The following is a 22,478-nucleotide window of genomic DNA, read 5'->3' as shown; positions in this document are numbered from 1 at the left end:
ATCATTTACTCACCCTCGTGTCGTTCTGAGTTTCTTTCTTATGTTGAACACAAAAGAATATATTTTGAAGAATTTTGAAGAACCAAAAAGTTGTTGGTCCCCATTTACTAGTAGGGAAAGAAATACTATGGGAACCAACAACTGTTTGATTATCAGCATTCTTCAAAATATCTTCGTGTTCAACATAAAAAGAAACACTTACAGGTCAATAACGACATGAGGGTGAGTAAATTAGGACGAATTTTCACTTTTGGGTGAACTATCTCTTTAACTAGTTGCTTATTAGCATGCATATTACTATCTTCCATTCGTGATGAATGATTGTTTATGTGTGTGTGGTGTTTACAGTGAACATAATTGTGGCTCCTGGGTTCTCAGCCTCCAGCATCGGCTCATTAGGACCCGTGAGCTCAACTGCAAACTCTTTTAAATTTCATGTGGGAAATTGTAAACACGGACACAAAAAGACATTTTTTTTATTCATGTCTTTATTTGGTAGGGTTTGCCATCATCACAAATGATTTATGTCTGTGTAATAATTTCACAGCAAATCCTTTCCTCCACATATGTGTTTAGGTGAGAAATCGCTGGAATAAGTTCCTGTATGCTGTTTAAATGGGCCCACAGGGGTTTGAAATTACTTCTGATTGACTACAGACAAAACAATCTAATTATCCATTCACACAATTAACTGTATCATATATCACAACAATCTGGAATAGTTTCCAAAAAGGGAAGTAATTACAAGAGCTGTGTTATGCAAAATTAGAATTTGCACTATAACATTAGTAATCTGGACAACGTGCATGTGTTTCATATTGAAAAGTATCATGACGTTTCTTCGGAGAAAGAACTGTTTGCTTACAAGTCAAGTAGTCAAGGTTTCTGAAACACAAATCAAACTTGTACATACTATTTATAATATGTCACATGTTGTTTCCTCCGAATCCTCAGTTCCTCTCAGACTGAACACTGGTTGACACGTCCAGATGTTCCATCTGAAAATGTGCAACAGACTTGCATAAACAAAAATATTTGACTTGCTACCAAGCAAACAAATATATTGACATGAAGCAGGCCATATTAAACCGCTCTTGTACTCGTACAAAGTAAACATGCCATCCAATTTACACTTTACAACTGACAATAAATACTGCTGCCATGACTGTTAAAAGACCTCGGCAAAACTTCAGGAAATTGTTTTGGTGGTTTGTTAATGGGAATCTATGAGTGGTGAGTCAGTACTCCACATCAATACACTGATGAGTTTTAAGGCTGTTAGTGTGTTGAATCAGAATACAATTTCTGGGAATAACAAATATATGTATTTTTTATAAATTATTGTACACATCGATTTATAGCTGAGCATACAAAAGTCAAACATACTTGGCTAAAATGTCCACTCTTTCTCATATGCATAATATAATTGTACTCCATAAAAAATAACTCATCGCATTACTCAGTTACCTTTAATGGAAAGTAATGCATTACATTACTTTTGCATTACTTTTTGTCACCTGAGATGGGCTTGCTTGTTTATTTTTAATAACTAAAAAGCCCAAAAGTTGTCTTTTTGGCAACTGTAAAGGCCTTTTCACATCAAAAGTGAATTTAATAAGCCTCAGGCTGAAGGAAGTGCTTCTGAACCTCACTCCCAGTTTCTCTCAACACAGGAACAGGAGAGGTGTCAGTGAATACATTTGGAAACAAAGTAACTGACATTACTTATATAAAAAGTAGCTCAGAAATTTCTTGTAAATTTAAAAATAACCCGTTACTTTATTAGTTACTTGAAAAAAGTGATCTGATTACGTAACTCACGTTACCCCAACACTGGTCATGTCCCACATAACCTATGACCGAAATGTTTACAAGCCATAACTGTTATTGTCCCCTAGATAGTGATTCTTTGCTTTTATTGTCTTGATTTCTTCAGAGGTGGAGAAGGACTTGGCCAAGCTGGCAGAGCAAGGGAAGCTGAACCGAAGTCCAAACAGCCCTCATAGGAGTTTGCTTTTAAACCCCCTCTTCCACACCACTAACACTCTGCCTGTGCTCGGACAGACGTCCAGACCACAGTCTCCCAGCAGCCTTTCCACAAAGACCACAGGCCTGCCACTTCACAACACTAAACCCACAAGCCTAGTCATGGGCCGGACATCTCCCAGCAACCCCAGCAGCCGTGCCCAAACCCCTAGTGGAGTACGGACGCCCAGCAGACCTTTGACCCCCAATAGTCTTATGATGCACTCGTTGACTGCCGGAAGCCACGGGAACAAAGAACGGGTGTACGGGCGCTCTAGAAGCAGACCAGTCACGCCGACAGGACAGATAACCAGACCGATTCTCACACCGCCAGGCCTGAGCACGACAGATTTATATGGAGGACTGTGGAGCACATTGACAGAGGTACACATTAACACACCCACATACACATATAATCACATCAACATTATTATATATAATATATTTTTAATTATGTTTGATAAAAAAACTGTAAAAAAAAAGTCATATTGTAAAATGTTATTACAACTTAAAATAACATTTTAATATTATATATATACAAAATGTGTATATAAATAATATTATAAAATTATGTATGTTTTTTTTATTTTGGTTTCTATTATAAGTATTGACAATGACTGTGCTGCTTAAGTGTGAAAACCATGATACAGTGCCTATTTCAAGATGTTTTATCTTTGAAGAACTGTTTATCTAAATTAGAATTTTTTTGTAACATATTATAAATGTCTTTACTTTTACTTTTGATCAATTTAATGCATCCCTGCTGAATAAAAGTATGATTTTTTTTTTATTAAATTAAATTATATATATATTTTTTTTATTTTAAATATATATTTTTAAATATAAATAAATTGTCTTGCCAAAACTGTTCTCACTAAGTCTAAAGGAAAGTAAATTTTGGACACACACACTCACAAATATGCAGTACAATATTTTGGACTTTTGTTTTGTTATGTGCCAAATATTCAAAATTGGTCATAAAATTATTTAATCTAACAAGCCTCTTACTGCTTGGAAACTAAGGTCCAATTTGATGCATGCCTTGAGAAAAAATAAAGCTCACATTTAATAACCCTGTAAACCTCAAGGTCAGTGGGTTTAGAATCACACACACACTGTTATTGTACTGGTTAGTTTGTAAAAGATGTCTAATATTCTATTGTCCATGTCTGACTATGGCCTATTCATCTCATGCTCTATTGAGATTAAGCAATATAATATAAAAGGATCCACGGGAAACTAAAGAACAGATTTACACATGACTACCCTTGGTATGAAAAAGAAAGGAGTCTGGTATTTCTGGGTTTCCGCTCTCTTTCTCTTTTATTTTTTGGTATTAGGGCTTGTTAATAAATCCAAAGCTCCTTTTGAGGTATTTTATAGCCACAAACAGGAATCATATTGTTAGTTCATATTCTTATGACTGATGAGAATATGAAAACATACAGTAAATGCATTGATCGTGTTCTGATTGCACCCACCTGGTCCCACAGCTGTTATAGTAGTTCAGCTCCTGAATATGAAAAAGAAATATGCACCTGTACATCTCATTCGGTTCAGAATGGGATCTACAGGAAGAGATCAGATGATTTGTCCTTCTCTTCTGTTTTCATATTTAGCACTGAAATGTGGCGTAGATGTACTGTATGAACGCTTCCTGTCTGGCCTGTACCAGAGATAAGAACACATAAATGTCTTTAGAAGCGAACAGGGGGCAATTTATTTATTAGAGGTTGGCTCAGAGGATTCGACTCAGATGTGTAATTATTTCAAAAGAAAATAAAAACATCTGTAGAACGAATGGGTCTGACATGCACAGGCCCATGCCCTCTACATCTTGGGTTTCCAGTTCACAGGGGATTTGGTTGCTTTTGAACTCTTGAAATCAAAATTGGAGTTTTGTAGTATTTAGTTGATAGTATCTTTAAGGCTATATGTATGCTGTTGTACTCTTAAACTCTGCTGTTTAAACCATCTTAAGTTGATTTTTGGTGGTTTAAGATGGTCTCCCAGCCTGGCCAAGCTGGAGTTAAGCTGGGTGGCCAGCTGATTTCCCAACTTCACCATCTAAAAAGTACCCACCCCCCTATAAAACCAGCCATACTACTAGTCTGTTCAAGTAGTGATACAAGCAAGCTAAGGCTTAGGCTTCAGCAAGACCCTGAAAGCATTTAGACACTTTTGGACAATTAAATTCAGGCCAAAAAAATGAATTAATTTAATTACATTATATAACAAAGTATTAAACCAAGTTGTCATTGTTATGATGTATTTCTCTGTTCTCATCATATGTGTTACTAGGATGAGTTTTACCAGCAGTTGCAGGCGGTCAGGAAGCCCTGGCGAATCCCCAGTGACCCGGAGAGTGACTGTCTGGAACCACCCGAGCAGGACAAGTGTGAGTATTACATCTCTGACCCCGTCCCGTCCACTGACCAGATCATGACATCAAGATTTGAGGGACAAATTCACTAAACCACTTTGGTGCAAAATGCATTTTGGTGCTAACACCACCCACAATCCAGTTTAAACAATCCATAAATACAGCTAAAAAAGCAACTGTCATTGCAGACACACCGCCTTTCTATATAAAGCTGGCTTTTGTGGGTGTGTTTATGTATTACCTAATTTCCATAAAGGCTATATAACTCTAACTACAATGAAATATGTAATACCATCCACATCAGCACATAATAATGTTATGTTTATTATAAGCACACGCTGCAGTTTTGTCATCTACTTAAATGCTCGGCTTCTTTAAAATCAGGTGGATTCTGATTGGCTGTCAATGCTGTTGTGTCATTATCATTGTAGCTGTGGCTCAGACGTCACTGTTCTCATAGAGTTAGAACGATTATTGTTACAGTTTTAAAATTTGTTCTAAAAGAGATTGAACATTTAAAGTGGCAGATGACTGTTCACATTTATAATAAACAGAATTGTGTCATCGTGTGTTGGTGTGGACCCTAATATATTTATCCTTATAGTTATCATTATTGGTGTGAACGGGCCTTAAGTGTACAGTTTCATATTCAACATAAAAAAAATCTACTTTGGAGGAGTCATATTACTATTTTTGCCAGTTTAAAAGATATTTTACACAGAGATTGAATTAAGTGGTAATTCTGATGAATATAGTGAATATCTCTCTACAGTGGCATTATGGTTTAAATTCTGTATAGGCCTATAATGATGATATCTGAGCTCTCGTCCCTTGGAAATAAATGAGTCAGGTTGAGGGAGCCGGTTTCAAGCAGCACTTTTACAGCTTCCCTTAAGCCCCGTTCACACCAAGAATGATAACTATAAAGATAACAATACTAGCGTCCATGCCAGCGAACGATATCGTCTGTTTATTCTAAGCGCACATGCGTATGCCGCTTTAAATTCTTGAGCTCGTTACAGCAGGATAGATTCTGATTGGCTGTCAGTGTTTTATCATTCATCAGCTGGAAAAAAATCGTTTTGAAAGTGATTCCAACGATATCGTTCCTCTGTATCGTTATCGTTATAGTTGTGGTGTGAACTATGCTATTCTTTAATATTGAGAACGATTTTTAGAACTATATCTTTATCGTTATCTTTATAGTTATCGTGCTTGGTGTGAACGGGCCTTTAGTCTCCACATACGCAAGACTGCAGCATGTGTGGCTTTAAGGTTGAAAAACATCGGACACTTTAATTATGTTAATATGGTCTCATGAACATATCTTAGATCTCCATTCCAGTGGATGTCTGAAAGATTTAAGCATGCTTGGAGTCATTAGATGATTATTATTTGTCCAAATCATGGTCCGTCATCGCTAATAAATACCGCTGGCCTCATTTTTCACTCTTTGAACGTGACATGGCCAGAATCTCCATGTCCCTCATGAGCCATTAGTCTGTTAATGACCTCAATATTGTAGCATATCAAAGCTGTAGCCCTGAGAGAGTGTCTTTGAGTTCATGGATTATGTACGAATGACTGTGATTTTTATCAGAATGAAGACAATTGTCTGTGATGAAGAGCTTTACATAATAACAAAATGCCAGATGCAAAACAAAATGCAAAGTTCAGATAAAATGTTACTGTGGATTCTGTACCTTTTCAACTTAAACTCAGAAGCACTTTTAGGCAAATATTTGCTATAGATCTGGTATAATATTTATTTGGTAAACAAATGATTTCGACATATGTTTGGAACACACAATCACACTGCCAGAGAAACGTCCAAAGATTTCTAGACAAGCAAAATATTATACAAGCAATCCAAGCCCTGCTATCAAATGAAATGTAACTACACATGACAGGCTCCATTTTGCCAAAAACATATCTTGCGTAAAATAAGGATATTGTGCTAACAAGCATGCTTGCTGGAACTGTCGTGCCAGCCCAGTTATTTAAAGGAACATGAGGCATAGTCTGTTAGTGAGAACGCCTGGCACTGCCAGCATTTGGCATTCAGAACATTTGCTGATTGGCTGCCACAGTGACTGTTGATGCTGTCTGTTGGAGTTTAGTCTGTTTTCCAACACAGGGTTCTGAATAGACATCAAGTGCATGGCAAAGAACAAGTTCCATAACAATTTCCTGTTATTGCAGGAACGCCCACAATGGGGTAACCACTAACCCTTAAAACATTTCAGCCACTACGCCATTCATTTCAAATTTCATGCCTTTAATATAACGACTCCCTTTCCTAATGAGAACTGATAACTCTGGCTTATGATCTGTAGGGAAGTTTGATTTCTCAAATGTAATATTTTAGTAGTTTGATGTTAGTATAAAAATGTTTGTATATTTTACTATGACTGATCGACAGGACCGCACAAAATCTCCATGTAGAAATCCACAGAACTGGAAGACCCGTTTTCCACAACCTCCGCTATTTGTATATTCATTTATTGTATATTTTTGTATATTTGGTCATGTTTTCAGCTGCGAATACAAGTAAGCATAGCTCTATTTTAAGTGTTATGTTTAAATCTGTTCTGAATGTATGGTGCAGATTTCCTGCCAAAATCAATGCAAAATGACTGCAAACCTAATTTGGAAATTTAGTTTTAGCTTACCCTACTGTTTAAAAGTTTGGGCCCAGTAAGCTTGTGTGTTTGCTTGTGTATTTATTTATTTATAAGAATTAATACTTTTATTCAGCAAGGACACATTACAATTTTTTACATTGTTACAAAAGATGTCTACTTCAAATAAATGCTGTTCTTATGAGCTTTCTATTAATCAAAGTTTTGTTACAGTTTCCACAAAAATATTACGCATCACAACTGTTTTCAGTATTATTATTAATAATAAATCTTTCTTGAGCACCAAATCTGCATATCAGAATGATTTGTGAAGGATCATATGACACTGAAGACAGAATAATGTATTCCTTCACAGGAATAAATTATATTTCGAAATATATTATAGTACATAACAGTTGTTTTAATTTGTAATCATATTTCACAATGTGACAGTTTTTACTGTGTTTAATTAAATAAATGCAGCTTTGGTAAGCATAAAAGACTTCGTTCAAAAACATTAAAAAATCTTGCCTGCCTCAAACTATTTTGCTGATTTTTAGGTTTTGGTTTAGGTGTCTCATTCTATTATATTGAATTATATGTTTGAAAATTCTCAGCATGAAACCATTTACAAGCTTTTCTCCTGTATTTTGGCTCTTTTTAGGTAATCCAAGTGGAGTGAGAGATGCCAGCAAGAGATCAGTGTTCTCAGGTAAACATTCCAACACATCAGTCCATCATGCTCACAGACGGCCAACTAATTGCCTGTGAATGAATCTTATGAATCTTACCCTCTGAAAAAAAGTCTGACAGAAGATTTGGGTCGTAGTCTTGCCGTATGAATTCTCCTAAGAAACAAAATTAGAGACATTCAGTTAAAATGATGATGGTGGTTTTAGCATTCCTTCACATTAAGTTCATCAAAATTACAATAAGTGACTCAGGCCTCATTGACTGACATAAATATATAGCACCAACAATGCACTGTGAGATCACTTTTACAGCAGTCTGACACTACATGAGGTCCCAGTGTTTTGGAAAGAGGCCGTCCGATGTTCGTTTCTGTTGACTTAGCTGGGTGCCACTCGAGCATGTGGCAGCTGAGAGTCACGGTAATGACGAAAGTGTCTCCTCTGTGGTTTGACTTCTCGTGCCCAGCCGAGGTTTTACAGTTGAAGAGGGCAGACAAGCCTGTATAGTCACATGCAGCCAGTTAAGCTTTGTGGTGGAACTGGACTAACCGACCCAAAGCTGGGTGCCGATTCCTCTGACCTCATCCGTACACACGCCTGTGAATGTGCAGCATGACATGGATCGGCTCATTTTTCCATTCTCACATTTGTCTTTGACATGCTCAAATATTAAAGGCTGTTTTTATGGTAATTACTGAGGTTGTTATGATTATTAGTGGTCATATGGAACCGACGGCTGTCTCCAGGCAACTGATGTTTTTGTCTTTGCTTTCTACAGGCTTGTAACGGTGTGTACGGCAGACACAAAGCCAATCAAACATTTATGCAATTTAAAGGGGCATTTGAATATTGTGAGTCAGCAATAGACTCTTATTTTTTTAATTTTGACCAGAAGAAAGATTGTGTACTTTTTTCCACAGAGGCCAATATTTCTTAGAAATAAAAATGTTACAACCATTTGAAATTCTAGAATGTAATGTGTTTATCAGAAAAAGATAAGCCTGCACTTGAACTTTTATGTCTGTCAGCATGCTTAGTTGTCTGTTCATAAGAGTATTTATTGCTGCCTTGCATTAATAAACACAATTTATCACATGATGTGCCAAATCATTTGTTGATAAAGGGATTTTTGAGAATTCTTTTCAATAACAATCAACAAAAGTGGACATTTTATGGCATTAGCAGAGAATATGAATGTTAGAAATGTATGTATAATGTTGGACATGCACAGCACTGCCCCTGCTGACCTCAGCATGACACTCTCTCATTCCCAACAGCATTGTATGTCTACACCTGGAGACGACACATTTCTGTAGAACTTACTTTGACTTTTATACCCACAGAAATATATGTAGCCTGTTACACCTGTTATATCCTTGTATAATGCCAAATAAAAGATTTGTATAAAATTAAATTTGTTTGCATTTGTAAAGGTTTTCATGTTTGTCCCTAATTGGCCAATCAGAATCAAGTCTTCCAGAGAGCCATATAATACAGTATTTTCCTAACAGTGCCCGTTTACCATTTTTTGCATCATTGGTTCCAGAAGATTTTTTTTTAATTAATTTTTCCCATGTGGATTTTTATAAAGAGTTATAAGCCATGTACTAAAGCAGACAGCTATGACATGAATCACAACATCACAAACTTGGAGTTGAAACAAAATGTATTTGAAAATCAGACAAAAAGACAAAAGGTATAAGATTGTGTACTTAACGGCTTTAGTGAGGGAAAGAATAGAATGAAGTTATGATCAAATAAATAAAAAAACCCAGATAAATATAAAACTTTTGATTTATATGAATATACAGTGGAGATCAAAATTAGAGGATAATCTATAAATACTTGATTTTACGGAAATTTTGTTAATCTTCATCACTTAAATTGCGAGGACACTTCTTCATCCTCCTTTCACTGACTTCTTTACACACTTTGGGTTCAATCTTCCCCAGTTTGACACCGAACAAAATGTTTCCCATTGGACTCAAGTCAATTAAACTCGCACTCATCACTAAAGTGAATTTTGGATGAGTTCTCCTCTGTCGACACAACATGCTCCTCAGCAAAGGTGAGCTTAGCCTTTTTATTCTTTCTGCTGATGAGAGACTCACAGCAGAGTGCGTTTTCATTCCGACTTCTCTTAAACATGCTGAGACAGATCCTTACCTTGTTCATTGCTGAACTGGCAAGCAATTCCAGCTGCAGTGTTGAACCGATTCCCTATTGAGATTCCCTGACTCATCCTGTCTTCTCGTGCATTCGTGCATGTGGACGTCCAGCCGTTTTGGGGGACTTGAATGAATTAGTAAAGCTGCAATATTCGAGAAATCACAGATTTGGAAGAACAACTCGTGCAGTAGCTGAAAGGGTCATCCCTTTGGCCTTCATGTGGACTGCCTCCTGTTGCAGGGTTTCAGTCACCTTAGAGTGGCCCGCGATCTTGCAATTTCAGTGAAAATTAGAGATCTGTTTCCCTCCTTATGGAGTATACGTTGCAGGACATGGACTATGGGAATTGTATAGGAAAAAATTGACAATGTACTGACATTGATAAACGGAATGCAATGTTATTGATCTGATGAATGCAATATGAAATGACATTTGGTTTGATATATTGAACATATGGCAAGACTGTATCTAGTTATGTGTTTTGGCTCCATTGAATATTTTGTGTTTGGTAATTGTTCTGCCTTTGGCAATAACAGTTAGGGGTCTGGATGTAGGAGCCATATTTAAATTCTTGATTAAGTCTGATTTATTTATTTTGTATTTCAAACATTATGATTTAAATATATGAGGAAACTTTGTTTAATTCTTGGACTAACCTGTCATGTGAATTTAGTTGCGCTTACTCCCTTATGCGTCACTATGGAGCGAAAGTGCAGGTCATAATAGTGAAGCAGCATTGTTTGGCAGGACAGAGTTAGAAGGTGGAGAGCAATAGTTTCCAATAGTTTTTGTGATGGTACCACATTTCATGTTCTTGGAAGTTTTATTTTGTAATCTTGTTTGGAAAGTAAACCAGAGATTGTGATCAATAAACCACGGGATGTTATTGTTACAACCACATCTCTGCGTGCTTTATGGACATGTGTATCGGGAGAGACTCCTCCGCTAACCTCAAGGGGCTAAAGAACGTTTTTGAATGCTGCCAGTTAAATAGGGTTTGCCATATAATTAAGGAAATTAGCACGAGGTGCCAGATTAAAATTAATAACTTAAGTGAGTGAAGTGACATGTGGCCAAGTACGGTGACCCATACTCGGAATTCATTTATAATTTGCTTAAAAAACTGCCCTTCTACTCCTGTTATGATTACTTCAAATAGGACTAAGCAGTGACCTTGAAATTTAGGAAATTATAGGTTGTTCTCTAATTTTATTCTCTGCTGTATATATAGAAATATTTAAGTAAGAGCATAGGAATACTGACTCAATTGCTTCATAGGAGTGGGGGTGTTTCTCGGTTTGGTGATTTCTATGCAGAAGAGTCATGGGTAAAGTAATCATAGGTGTTTTTTCATCAGGAATTTCACAGTTAAATGTGAATATTTAAAAAACTATGTTGAGACATTGTGGACTGATGGATTCAACAAAGGCATGTGACATTGATTTAATACTTCATAGATCAGGTTTGTCTTTACATTTTTTTAAGTTATCTTTAATAAAAATTTCTCACCTTTCGAGAAAGTGAATGTGATTTTTATTTTGGAAACATGACTGTTGCATTGTACATTTGCTGTTGTCCATTGCAATGCAATAAATCACACCTAAATGCAACAGGTTACATCTTGCGTCTTACTGCAGTGTCCATGATGTTGCAAGGCTTAATGTTTGGTACATTGTAATAAACTACTTTTTACTTAGTTGAGCTTTAAATAATATACAGGTCAGATTATAAAAAACTAAACTCAGGTTATTATTTCATGTATTTATTTATGTCGCAACTTGTTGTGTAACAGGCATGGATAATGTAATGTCAAGCAAAATTAATCCTGTCAGGTTGACTCTTCTATCTTCTATTCATCTTCTAATCTTTCTGTCTGATGAATTCTGAAATAGACTGAAGCAATTTCACTAAGCAGCAGTTACGCTACTGCACAGTGAGCTACGGCAGACTCCATCTGTTTTGTTTCTGGCCATAAATTTCAGTGGAAAAGACCCAGATCTCCTTCAAATCTCACTGGATTTTATCCCAGACCCAACTGTGTTTGAGATGTGACTTGATGGTGACATATTTCAAAACAACTGCACTTGTTTGACAATTTCTGTAATCTCTGCAAATCTTTTCCTGCTTACGATTGATTACACTTCACATTTTCCCCATCAGCATGACAAATGTTGTTTTCAAAGCTGACGCTACTGAGAAATCGCCAGCCCTCATTTTGTGGTTCATGCTTCAAGTGTTTCAAGTTGGTGTTGGTGATGGGCATGCCTTCCAGACACTGAGTTAGGTGTTTGTACAATTCAAAGTAAAAGTTATAGTTTGAATGGCTTCTTTTGAGTTGAATTTCTTAAATGTTTAAATCAAAACATCTTGTTATCTTAAAGTACTAATAACATCACAAAAAAACTTGCATATGACTTGAAATCGCTACACACAGAGCTTTTAGACTAATATAGACGTAGATGTAACACAAGAAGAAACAATCAACAAACTGATTATTTGAAAACTCATCCTGACATCACAAGCCAGCAATGAGAAAACAAAATCAACAATAGTGTTATTTATATATTTTAACTTTTTTCCTCACAATTCTAAACTTATATCTCACAATTTCGACAATTGTGAGATATAACCCAGAATTGTGATACATATAAATGCAGAACTGCATTTAAACTTACAATTCTGAAATGTCAGAAATGTGAGATAAACACTCATAATTTTGAGAAAAAAGTTTTAATTTTGTGATGCAAGTTGCATTTATCTATCTATCTGTCTATCTATCTATCTATCTATCTATCTAATCTATCTATCTATCAAAAAAGTTGCAATTGCCTTTTTGATTTTGTGATGCAAGTTGCATCTATCTATCTATCTATCTATCTATCTATCTATCTATCTATCTATCTATCTGCAAAGAAAGAAGGCGTAACTTTTATTCTCACTGTAGTATTGTTGTTACCACCGCCACCATGTCGTAAAGGCACTGTGTGTTTTGTTGTGAAAGCGAAACTACTTTGTTTGGCCTTCCAAAAGAGGACGATATCCTCTTTGTCATGCCTAGAGCTGATCCGTGCTGGTCGCTGAGGAAATACATCAACTTTGCGCTAAGAGGAGTCCAGCCCGGGGTCGTCACATGTGGTTGCCGCAAGCCTGCTGGCCGCGCCGCTCTCAAGCCCGCCCACCTCTGTTCACTCAATCCAGCCTCCGCTCACTCTAGGCCTCCGGCCTCCGCTCACGCAAGCCCGCCATGTATTTCGTTGTGAAAGCGAAACTACTTTGTTTGGCCTTCCAAAAGAGGACACGACTAGAAATCAGTGGTTAAGTTGTATTTACAACACTGTTCCAGAACAGTTTAACCCAAATATTCAGATGTGTCCAGCGCATTTTATGGAGGACTGCTTCCTGATCCTGGTAGAGTAGACTACAATGCCGGCTGATCTGACTCACTTACTTTAAGTACGTTTTTTATATTGACAGGATTTGCCCCTGACGATTCAAAGGCGAGTTTTGAGGAGTGTAGAGTAGCACTTGTTGTTTGTTATTTCTCCGATCACAAATGCAGACCTGGTTTTATATTTACACGGTGCGATGCAACGCAATACGTAAAAAGACAGTATAAGTCATTATAATCCGTAATTATGTCCCCACTGGATGCAACAAATGCCTCGTTTATAATGGGTTTTAATGTTTTTGCCTCGTCGCTCCGGCCGGACAGGACATCACAATATGATAAGGGGTGTAACATTTCTGTCACATGCTTGAGGTATTCGGCCAATCACAACGCACTGGATAGCTGGCCAATCAGAGCAAAACTCGCTTAAAAATGTATGTGTTTCAGAAAGGCGGGGCATAGAGGAGAAACAATAATGTACAGTATGTGGAAAATAATGTGTTTTTTTATCCTTAAACCGCATAAACACATTTCATTACACCAAATACACAAAATAATGTTATTTTTAGCAACAACATAAGACCCCTTTAACTTAGATGATTTGCTATTTTATAATGTTATTTTTTTTATTGAATGAACACTCATAATTATATGATAAAAAGTTGCAATTGCCTTAGCATGTGTGCCATTTCACAAGAGACACTCCCATGCAAGCCTTAATGTCATGATATTTTGTCTGTCTGTCTATCTATCTATCTATCTACACTATATGGACAAAAGTATTGACACACCCCCTTCTAATGAACAGGTTTGACTACTTTAGTAATTTCCATGAGTACAAATCTTAATGATTAATCATGATATTCTAGGGAATTGTGTCCTTCTATCTATCTATCTATCTATCTATCTATCTATCTATCTATCTATCTATCTATCTATCTATCTATCTATCTATCTATCTATCTATCTATCTGTCTATCTATTGTTTTTAAACCATTTTTATTAATTGTATTGGAATTTTTTGCATACTTTTACTATTGGACATGTGCGTCTATCTCTGTACTATATTTACATTTTTTAAAATTTATATATACATTTATATAATTTTGTTTTAATTTATTTGTATTGTTTTGATTATTTATTATTGTATTTTATTTATTTTGTTGCATTAAACTGACGTATCCAGGTCTAAAAAGTAAAAAAAAGTAATAATATAATAATAATAATAATAATACATATTATAAATAATATTAATATTTAAACAAAAAAATTATATATAATTGTTCTACCATCATTGGATTACTGCAGAATTTCCCATGAACAGATATACTGTCAAAGTCTCCAGGCCACCCAAGAACATTATGTAGTTTCACTCTTTTTCCCATCTCTCCAAATAAATCTATGGTCAGTACAAGTATGCTTTGAAGCAGTATGCAGGACAGCTTCTTCTCCTTCTGTTTCCATTGTGTGTGTAAATGCAGTTAAACTGTTTTCAAAGCCAGGCCGAGGAGCTCTCATAACTGTGGAACTTCTGTTCATTAGGAAGTCATCCAGCGTCTGCATTTGAATGGCTTCTTTTTGGAGAGCCAGCTGTTCCTTCTGAAGAAAGTCTTGCTTAAAAGTCTTTGCTGTTATCCATCCCCATGCAAAACAAATCATTCAGCTGCACATAGTCAAAAGAGGATATCAGCCTGTTTTTTTTTAATGAGTTCTCTTTTTTAATTTTCAATGCTTGATTTGTATCCATTTGACCTCTCAGAGATCTAAAGGCCTCAGAGAACAGGTTTCATCTGACCTTTCGATAAATGAAAAACATTGCTTGGTTCTTTATTCCCAGAATGTCAGAACAAAGAGAGGCATGAGTGAAGCATTATGTGGCAGGATCTGCTCTGATGGTATTTCCTTGAGACAAACCCCGAAAACAACCAGCAGAACAGGTAGGTACACAGGCTTTGGCTATACATGTGCTGTCAATTTAGGGCTCTGAACTAAAGTCAACAAAATCACTGAGGGAGGAGAGGCCGAGGTAACATTTTTCACATTTACCCTCATAACTCTCAGACTGCAACAAATCTACCTGCCATCTTTTGGTATAAGCAACATACATGTGTGCCAACGATAACAATAGCATTAAAATATTTACATTGAGAAGGATTCATAATATTAAAAATGTATATAAAGACAAAAATGTGGTCAAGAACAGTCTTCAGCCATTATTCCATAACTAATATTGCTCATAACTTCCTCAAAGACAACCATTTAAAAAAATTAAATTTGTAAAACCATTTGTTTTTTTTAGGAAAATAATCAATTGTACACATTTATTTCATCTATCTTTCATAAATCATCTATACACTATATTTATATATATATTTGAATAATTTATGTTTTTTATATTTTTATTATGTTATTTTACTATTAGATAAACAAAAGATCATTAAAGTATATGTATATATAGTATACATTTTTTAGTTTTTCCACCAATTAATCTATTGGTTTTTTTTTCAGTTTTTAACTCGATCATAACAAAATCAGCCAATATTTAGACAACAGAATTTTCAAACAGTAAATAAATAATCAGTTTCATTAATCACAGTGTCTGTCTATCTATCTATCTATCTATCTATCTATGCACTATTTTTATATATTAATTTCATTAATTTATGTTTTTGTTTAATTTTTATATTATTATTAGATAAACAAAAGGTTATTAAAATATTATATAGTATTTTGTTCTTTTTAATTAATTAATATTATTAGTTTTTATTGATTTGGGGAAAAAAATTTAATTGTTTAAATAATATTTATAATTTAGTTAATTTATTATCCATAACCTTACAGTCATAATAAAATCAGCCAATATTTAGACAACAGAATTTTCAAACAGTAAATAAATAATCAGTTTCATTAATCACAGTGTCTGTCCATCTATCTATCTATCTATCTATCTATCTATCTATCTATCTATCTATCTATCTGTCTGTCTGTCTGTCTGTCTGTCTGTCTGTCTATCTATCTTCTGGTAGAAAGAGAAGTTTACATCAGTCTAGTCTATAGTCTTTTTTAAGCATGTCTCTGGTCTCCACTATTTGTGAACAATAATTTTGCAACTCTTTCTGCAAATAGATTTTATTTGTTCAGGTAGGACACAAACCAGATAGCGTTGATTTTGGAGCTTTTAAAATGGCTGCCATTCACTTAATTAGCTTCAAGCTAACAATCCACTGAGAGGGGCAGCATCATTAATGTTTTGTGTAGCAGAGGTGGGGCATGCAATCCATCTGCCTTAAGGCAGATAGAACAGATAATCAACGGATCTTGAGGATTTCCACTCTAATTGGGCCATTATTTGGAAAAGTGGAGGAAGTTTATAAAGCTTTTAAAAGAAGGCCTTTTGGCTGAAGTAGCATGGTGGAAAACTAGTCCTCCAGCTAACTAATTAACTGGAAGTATTGACCAAACATAGCTGCCTAGATGATTGTTTGAGGTCCTGCTCTAAATGTCTTAAGGTGAGTCATATTTCGGTAACAATGGGAATTTCTTTATATTGGAGTACGAGAGCTGTTTTTGAGCTAAATAAGTTAGCCTCTAATAAAGATATTGTGTTTTATCTTCCAAAGTGACTTATATTTTGAGCAATAGTAGCTTATATTAACTGCTAATTCACTGCTGATATGAAAAATGGAAAGATGGATCTTAATTTAATTTTGTTCAATGCAAGTCATTACAATTGTTGATGTTGTTCAAGTTAATTAAGTTTTTTCAACTACTTCATTGATTGAAGTGTGTGTGTGTGTGTGTGTGTGTGTGTGTGTGTGTGTGTCACCTCACTTCACTTCACTTCCAGTCATTCTCAGTGTGGTAGGACTCTGTTTACCAGAATATATTAGTCATTAGATGTCATTTTACTGCCAGAAGAGACTGCTGTTCCTGCTAGCTTTGCCTATTGAATTTAGTGGGGTGTTTTTTTTGTGGGTTGACCAAGGGAGGTTTACTTGTTAAACGAAGACAAAAACATCCAAATCTAACACCGTTTTTCATACAATCTGCTCTTGCTCCACTGAGGTTAAGGGTGAAGCGTCATGGCTTTTTCCTATAAACCATATGTTTTCATACAAATTCATGTACGAAAATCACCAATTCGTAAAACTTCAGATTGTACGTAACACAATGTGTTGGTCTCTTCAACATGCAATATATAGCTATAGTAAAAATATTTAAATGCCTAATACACAGTCAAACTCCGGATCTACTTTTTTTTTTTTAACCATTTTTTTAAGTTGGAAATATTTTGCCTTGTCCTTTTCTATTAGATAAGTAGCTCTATAACACAATACATATCTATCTGTATTTATGATTATTCATTAAGAATGTCATTTTATTATTAGACAAAGAAAAGCCCAATTAAATATTGCTTTTCATCTGAACTTCTGATCCTTTTTTGAATCAAGGTTTTTTTTTTTTTGCATACTTTTACTATGGGACATGTAGCTCTCAACAAAGTTACTTGCGATCAGGTCGTTGGCCTTTTCAGTAAGAAATATGTAGCTTTCAGCAGAGCCACTGAATCATTTAATCCTTGAAAGTGTTTATCCATGAATGTGCTCATCCAAATTATGTGTTTTGGACAGCGATAATCATCACATGAGGTTTTTGAATGAGCTATGTACTTATTTGAACTATGCACGATTGGTCACAATAAGTATGAATAATGTCAGGCTAAGCAAAGTTCAAAATAAGTACAATGACACCTCAGCCTATTCTCACCGAGTTGTTAGGCCAGAAGAAATATTTCAGGTGTGACAGTTTGTGGTCAGTAGACCAACATGAACTGTTCGGTTCGAGAGACACGGTTCCAGCGCTGGCAGACGGTTGTGTAGCAGAAGCATGTGACTTTACTTAGGGTGTTGCGTGTGTATTGGCAGGCAGCTGCGTGAGTTTTTTTTTAAACTGTGTCTGCTTAAATGAAGAACCAACAGCACTTCATCCAGCAGGCAGGGGAACAATTGTGCTTTTCGTTCAAGTAGAAAGATTAAGGATTATTTGTGCAGCCCTCCATATCATTGAGCTGTTTTGTTATTTCTTCTTGCCTCATTTGTATGGCTTTTAAATGATATGTTATGCCAAAACGCAGCACACTTGGTCAATGTGGTGATGTTTCTATTGACTGTAAAATATCGAGGACTGATGAGGGAATCATCATTTTCTCAGGCACACACACATTAAAAGCCCTCTAGGCAGTAGCGTTTCATGCTTAAGCTGAAACACATACTGTAGGTTGTATTCCCTTTACCACAATTTGGCATTGTATTGCAAGCCTTGACAGAACTGGATGAAAATCTGCCTTTGAGTTCTATTTCATGGTCGTTTTATAAAGATATCCTTGAACATAAAGTGCACATCTGGATTTTTATTAAACCGTTCTTTGTGAAGTGTAATATTTCGCAAAATGCTCCTCTCTAGACTTCATTTCTCTAATGAACTAACGAGCTGTGGACACTAATGACTTGCTGAGGTAAATTAAATGCTACGTGACATTTTATTTCCATGCTGTACTGTTGATGTCTTTCCGCAGTTGAAACACTGATTGAGCAATTACACGTAGCTCTCATGAAATCCAAAATGAGCCAATATTTGGCATGACATTTCAAAATGTCTCACTTTCAACATTTGATATGTTATCTATATTCTATTGTGAATAAAATATAAGTTTATGAGATTTGTAAATTTATTCCATTCCTTTTTTACTCACAATTTGTACAGTGTCCCAACTTTTTTGGAATTGGGTTTGTAGTAGTACAGAGGAAGGAATGACCGCGTTCACGCGCGCTCCACTCTGCACAAATCTGCGGGGCGTCACGGTTCAGACACGGGAACCGGAGCTGATCGCGGCCGCTCTAGTCAGTGCTTGTGTTGGGATTATACCAGCACGTTTCTGAACCGTCCCAGAAGCGGCTCTCCAAGGCGTTTATACAGCGATCTGTCATGCCACATCAAAGACTGTCAAAACGCCATTTATTATTTGAATTTCCGGAGAAAAAAAAAACTGTATTCGTGCGGTACACATGATTCACCTGATTGCCTGTGGGATCAGGGTGCTTGGGGGGGGAAATGCAGAAAGGAGGAGGTTGGGCCAATCGTGGGCCAACACGTTCCTGATCTTCGAATAATAACTTGGGCAGTGAGAGTTGTCTTCTGAGGTGGAGAGGTCTACCTCGGCCTCACCGAAGATCTCCCAGATTCTCTGAACCATCTGCAGATGGAGCATCCACTCCTCTGAGGGGACACTGCTCCTTGATAACATGTCCGCTCCTCGATTCAATTTGTCCGGTATAGGCACTGCCCTCAGCGAGCGCAGGTTGAGTTGAGCCCATTCTAGAAGGTGCTGTACCAGAATGAAGAGGCGCTTCGTGGAGAGGCCTCCTTGGCGATTTCTGTACACAACCGACATGTTGTCCGATTAGATTAGCACATGGTGTCCCCTTAGGACTGGCAGGAAGAACTGACAGGCTCAACACACTGCTGGCATTTCCAAGCAGTTGATGTGAAACCCTTTTTCCTCTTTAGACCAATGGCGGAAAGTCAGTTTGCCCTCGCACAGCGAGGTCCTGTGTGATATTAATTCTGCCTCTCGACTGGGCCAGTACGAGCCATCGTCGAGGTTGTTGAGAATACGGATTCCCATCTGTCTCTGAGGGGAAAGAGCGGCGTCCATGCACTTCGTAAAAGTGCGGGGAGCCAGAGACAGCCCGAAGGCAAGGACCGTGATAAGCCCGTCCCTCGAAGGCGAATCTCAAGAATCGTCTGAGACTGGGCGCTATCTGGATGTGAAAGTATGCCTCTTTCAGGTCCAGAGAAAAGAACCAGTCCCCTGAGCGAATCTGCGTGTGGATCTGTTTCAGCGTAGTCATCCTGAACTACCTTTTTCATGAGGGCGTGATTAAGGCGTCTGAGATCGAGGATGGGCCGGAGACCATCCTTTTTGGGGACGAGGAAGTAACGGCTGTAGAAGCCCGACTCACTCTGAGCTGGAGGAACCATTTCTACAGCTCCTTTTGCCAGCAGATTCATCACCTCTGAGCCCAGGACGTGCACACGTGGGGAACACACCGCTGAAGTGCAGGGGTCTTCGAGGTAATTTTTTATCCCCATAACCCATTCTGACACTCCGGGGATGGCCTGCCAGGCCTCGGCCCGCATGGCAAGGGGTTGGTTTAATTCGAGTGACTGGCTGCGCTGTGGCAGGGCACTCGTGAGAAACGGAAGAGGAAATTTGCTCTCTTTCAATGTTTGTTTTATTTTTCTTTCTACATCAGCGACCAGTTGTGTGGGCTCTTTTGAACAGGCCCAGTATTCACAACGGAGTTCACAACAAATGCATTACCGTCGGCACCCGGAACTGAACGGGGTGCTTGGAGGCATAACAGAGGCCGTTTGGGGGCGCTAGACTCCATACCCTCGTAGCGAGAGCAGTCAGCCCCCGTGGGCTTGGCCCAGACGCGTCTGGAATCTGAGGCTGTCAGCGATAATCGTTAGTGACCGCATTCCCTTTCAATCCGCCGAAAAAGATTAAAACTCGATGTAACGAGGGGCGCTGATCCTCACGTGTAAAACACACTGGTGGAACAAAGTGCAGCGGGGAGAGCAGGCACGCGGGCTCTGTGCCAGCGTACGATTGCTCATACCCGGTTGCTCAGCCCCGTGGCTCTGCTGTTTCTATCTCTGAGCTTTGCTGAGAGAGGAGAAACAAGAGAGCGGGGCTACCTTCGTTGAAGAAGGCAGGGCGAAAGTGGAGAGGGGTGAGACTCATGCTCTCAGTGAGAGCATTCCGCCTCCGTGAGCGTGCAAGTCTCTATGTGGGGGCTGCCCAGACAGGCGACATGCTCCCTACTCCTCTAGCCACAATCGCAGTGTGACATTTGCAACAACGTCGCCAGAACATTTGCTCTTTTAAGAACTTACCTGTTAGAAATTAGCTCTTTTAGGCTCGCCGGATGGCGGCAGGGGAATTAGCTGGGACTTCTGCTGTTACGACTCTGAAGGCGGAGGGAGGAGCGGCGAATCAGCGAAGCAGAGAGGTCGCTGGTCCAGCTTATTTCCTGCTGCGATGCATTTCTATGGCGAGCAGTCTTCGAGTCTCGTAGATCAGTGAAGATCATCGTTGTCGCTGAAAGAGAAGAAATCGGCGAATCCTGTGGCGAACGCCCGCTTATATAGCCAGATGGCCCCACCCATTCTGGTGGGATCTGGTGGGCTTTGTTGCCATAGGCTCGTGCAGCTCCGCTGCCGAGCCATTGGTTTGTTTTCAATACACCGCACGAACCAATGGCTGTGCAGTTTCACTGCGTGATTGAAAAAGGCTTCAGTTCAGGAGAAAAAAGGCTTTTTCCCATAGCGTCTTTAGCAAGAAGCAGTATGAGTGAAGTATCGACAGGGAACCACTATTTTCTGTTTCAAACTTTCACATAGCATCTTTAGCTTATAATAACATAAATTCAAATCCAGATTTTGATTTTCAAAGATTTAATGTAAAAACAGATTATTTTTTCCCCAAAATGCAATTAATCCATTGAATCAATAGAAGTTATTTTTTTCATATTGAAACTGTTGAAAATACAGAAAGTAAGTTGATCCGCATTTGACAGCCTCTGAACTTGGTCAATACTAATCTTATATACAGGCATTGGACTAAAAATACATTCAATCAGTCATCGCTCCCAAAATGAATTCAATGGATCAACTTGTTAATGCTATAAATTAATTAATTACAACAATAAAATAATTTCATCATGAACAAGAACATGAACAATGTCAAATTAGACCACAGAAATTCCAACTTCCAAAAGTGCATTCATCTTTGCCATGTTACATTCATTTAGCTGACTAGTGCTATACGCTGTATTAACAAAAACATTAATGGCATTAATAAAAACACTTTTGTCCTATTAAGAACCAGGGCTGATCATTGATATATTTACATTACATTTACATTTAGTAATTTAGCAGATGCTTTTATCCAAAGCGACTTACAAATGAGGACCATAAAAGCAGTCAAAACTAACAAAAGAGCAACAATATATATGTGCAAATGACAAGTCTCGGTTAGCCTAACGCAGTAGACGTAGCAAGGTGTGTGTGTGTATGTATGTGTGTGTGTATATATATATATATATATATATATATATATACGCACACAAAGA

General features: G+C 37.4%; 1 protein-coding gene and 1 pseudogene across 1 annotated transcript in view; both read left to right on the top strand.

Annotated features, from left to right (window-relative positions):
- LOC107566197 (uncharacterized protein C8orf34 homolog) overlaps positions 1–8,674 on the top strand; it is a 119,788-nt gene extending 111,114 nt beyond the window's left edge. Inside the window, exons 12-15 of the mRNA XM_016251571.1 lie at positions 1,937–2,409; positions 4,327–4,423; positions 7,694–7,741; positions 8,500–8,674. Of these exons, the coding sequence (XP_016107057.1) occupies positions 1,937–2,409; positions 4,327–4,423; positions 7,694–7,741; positions 8,500–8,507 (626 nt within the window). The 3' untranslated portion in view covers positions 8,508–8,674. The remainder of the gene's footprint in view (positions 1–1,936; positions 2,410–4,326; positions 4,424–7,693; positions 7,742–8,499) is intronic.
- Positions 8,675–16,536: 7,862 nt separating this feature from the next.
- Positions 16,537–22,478, top strand: part of LOC107566193 (extracellular sulfatase Sulf-1-like) — a 100,960-nt pseudogene continuing 95,018 nt past the window's right edge.

This window comes from Sinocyclocheilus grahami, unplaced genomic scaffold (genome assembly GCF_001515645.1).
Source record: "Sinocyclocheilus grahami isolate Dianchi unplaced genomic scaffold, SAMN03320097.WGS_v1.1 scaffold1055.1, whole genome shotgun sequence".
NCBI classification, from domain to species: domain Eukaryota; kingdom Metazoa; phylum Chordata; class Actinopteri; order Cypriniformes; family Cyprinidae; genus Sinocyclocheilus; species Sinocyclocheilus grahami.
This window is presented reverse-complemented; position numbering and strand designations above follow the sequence as displayed.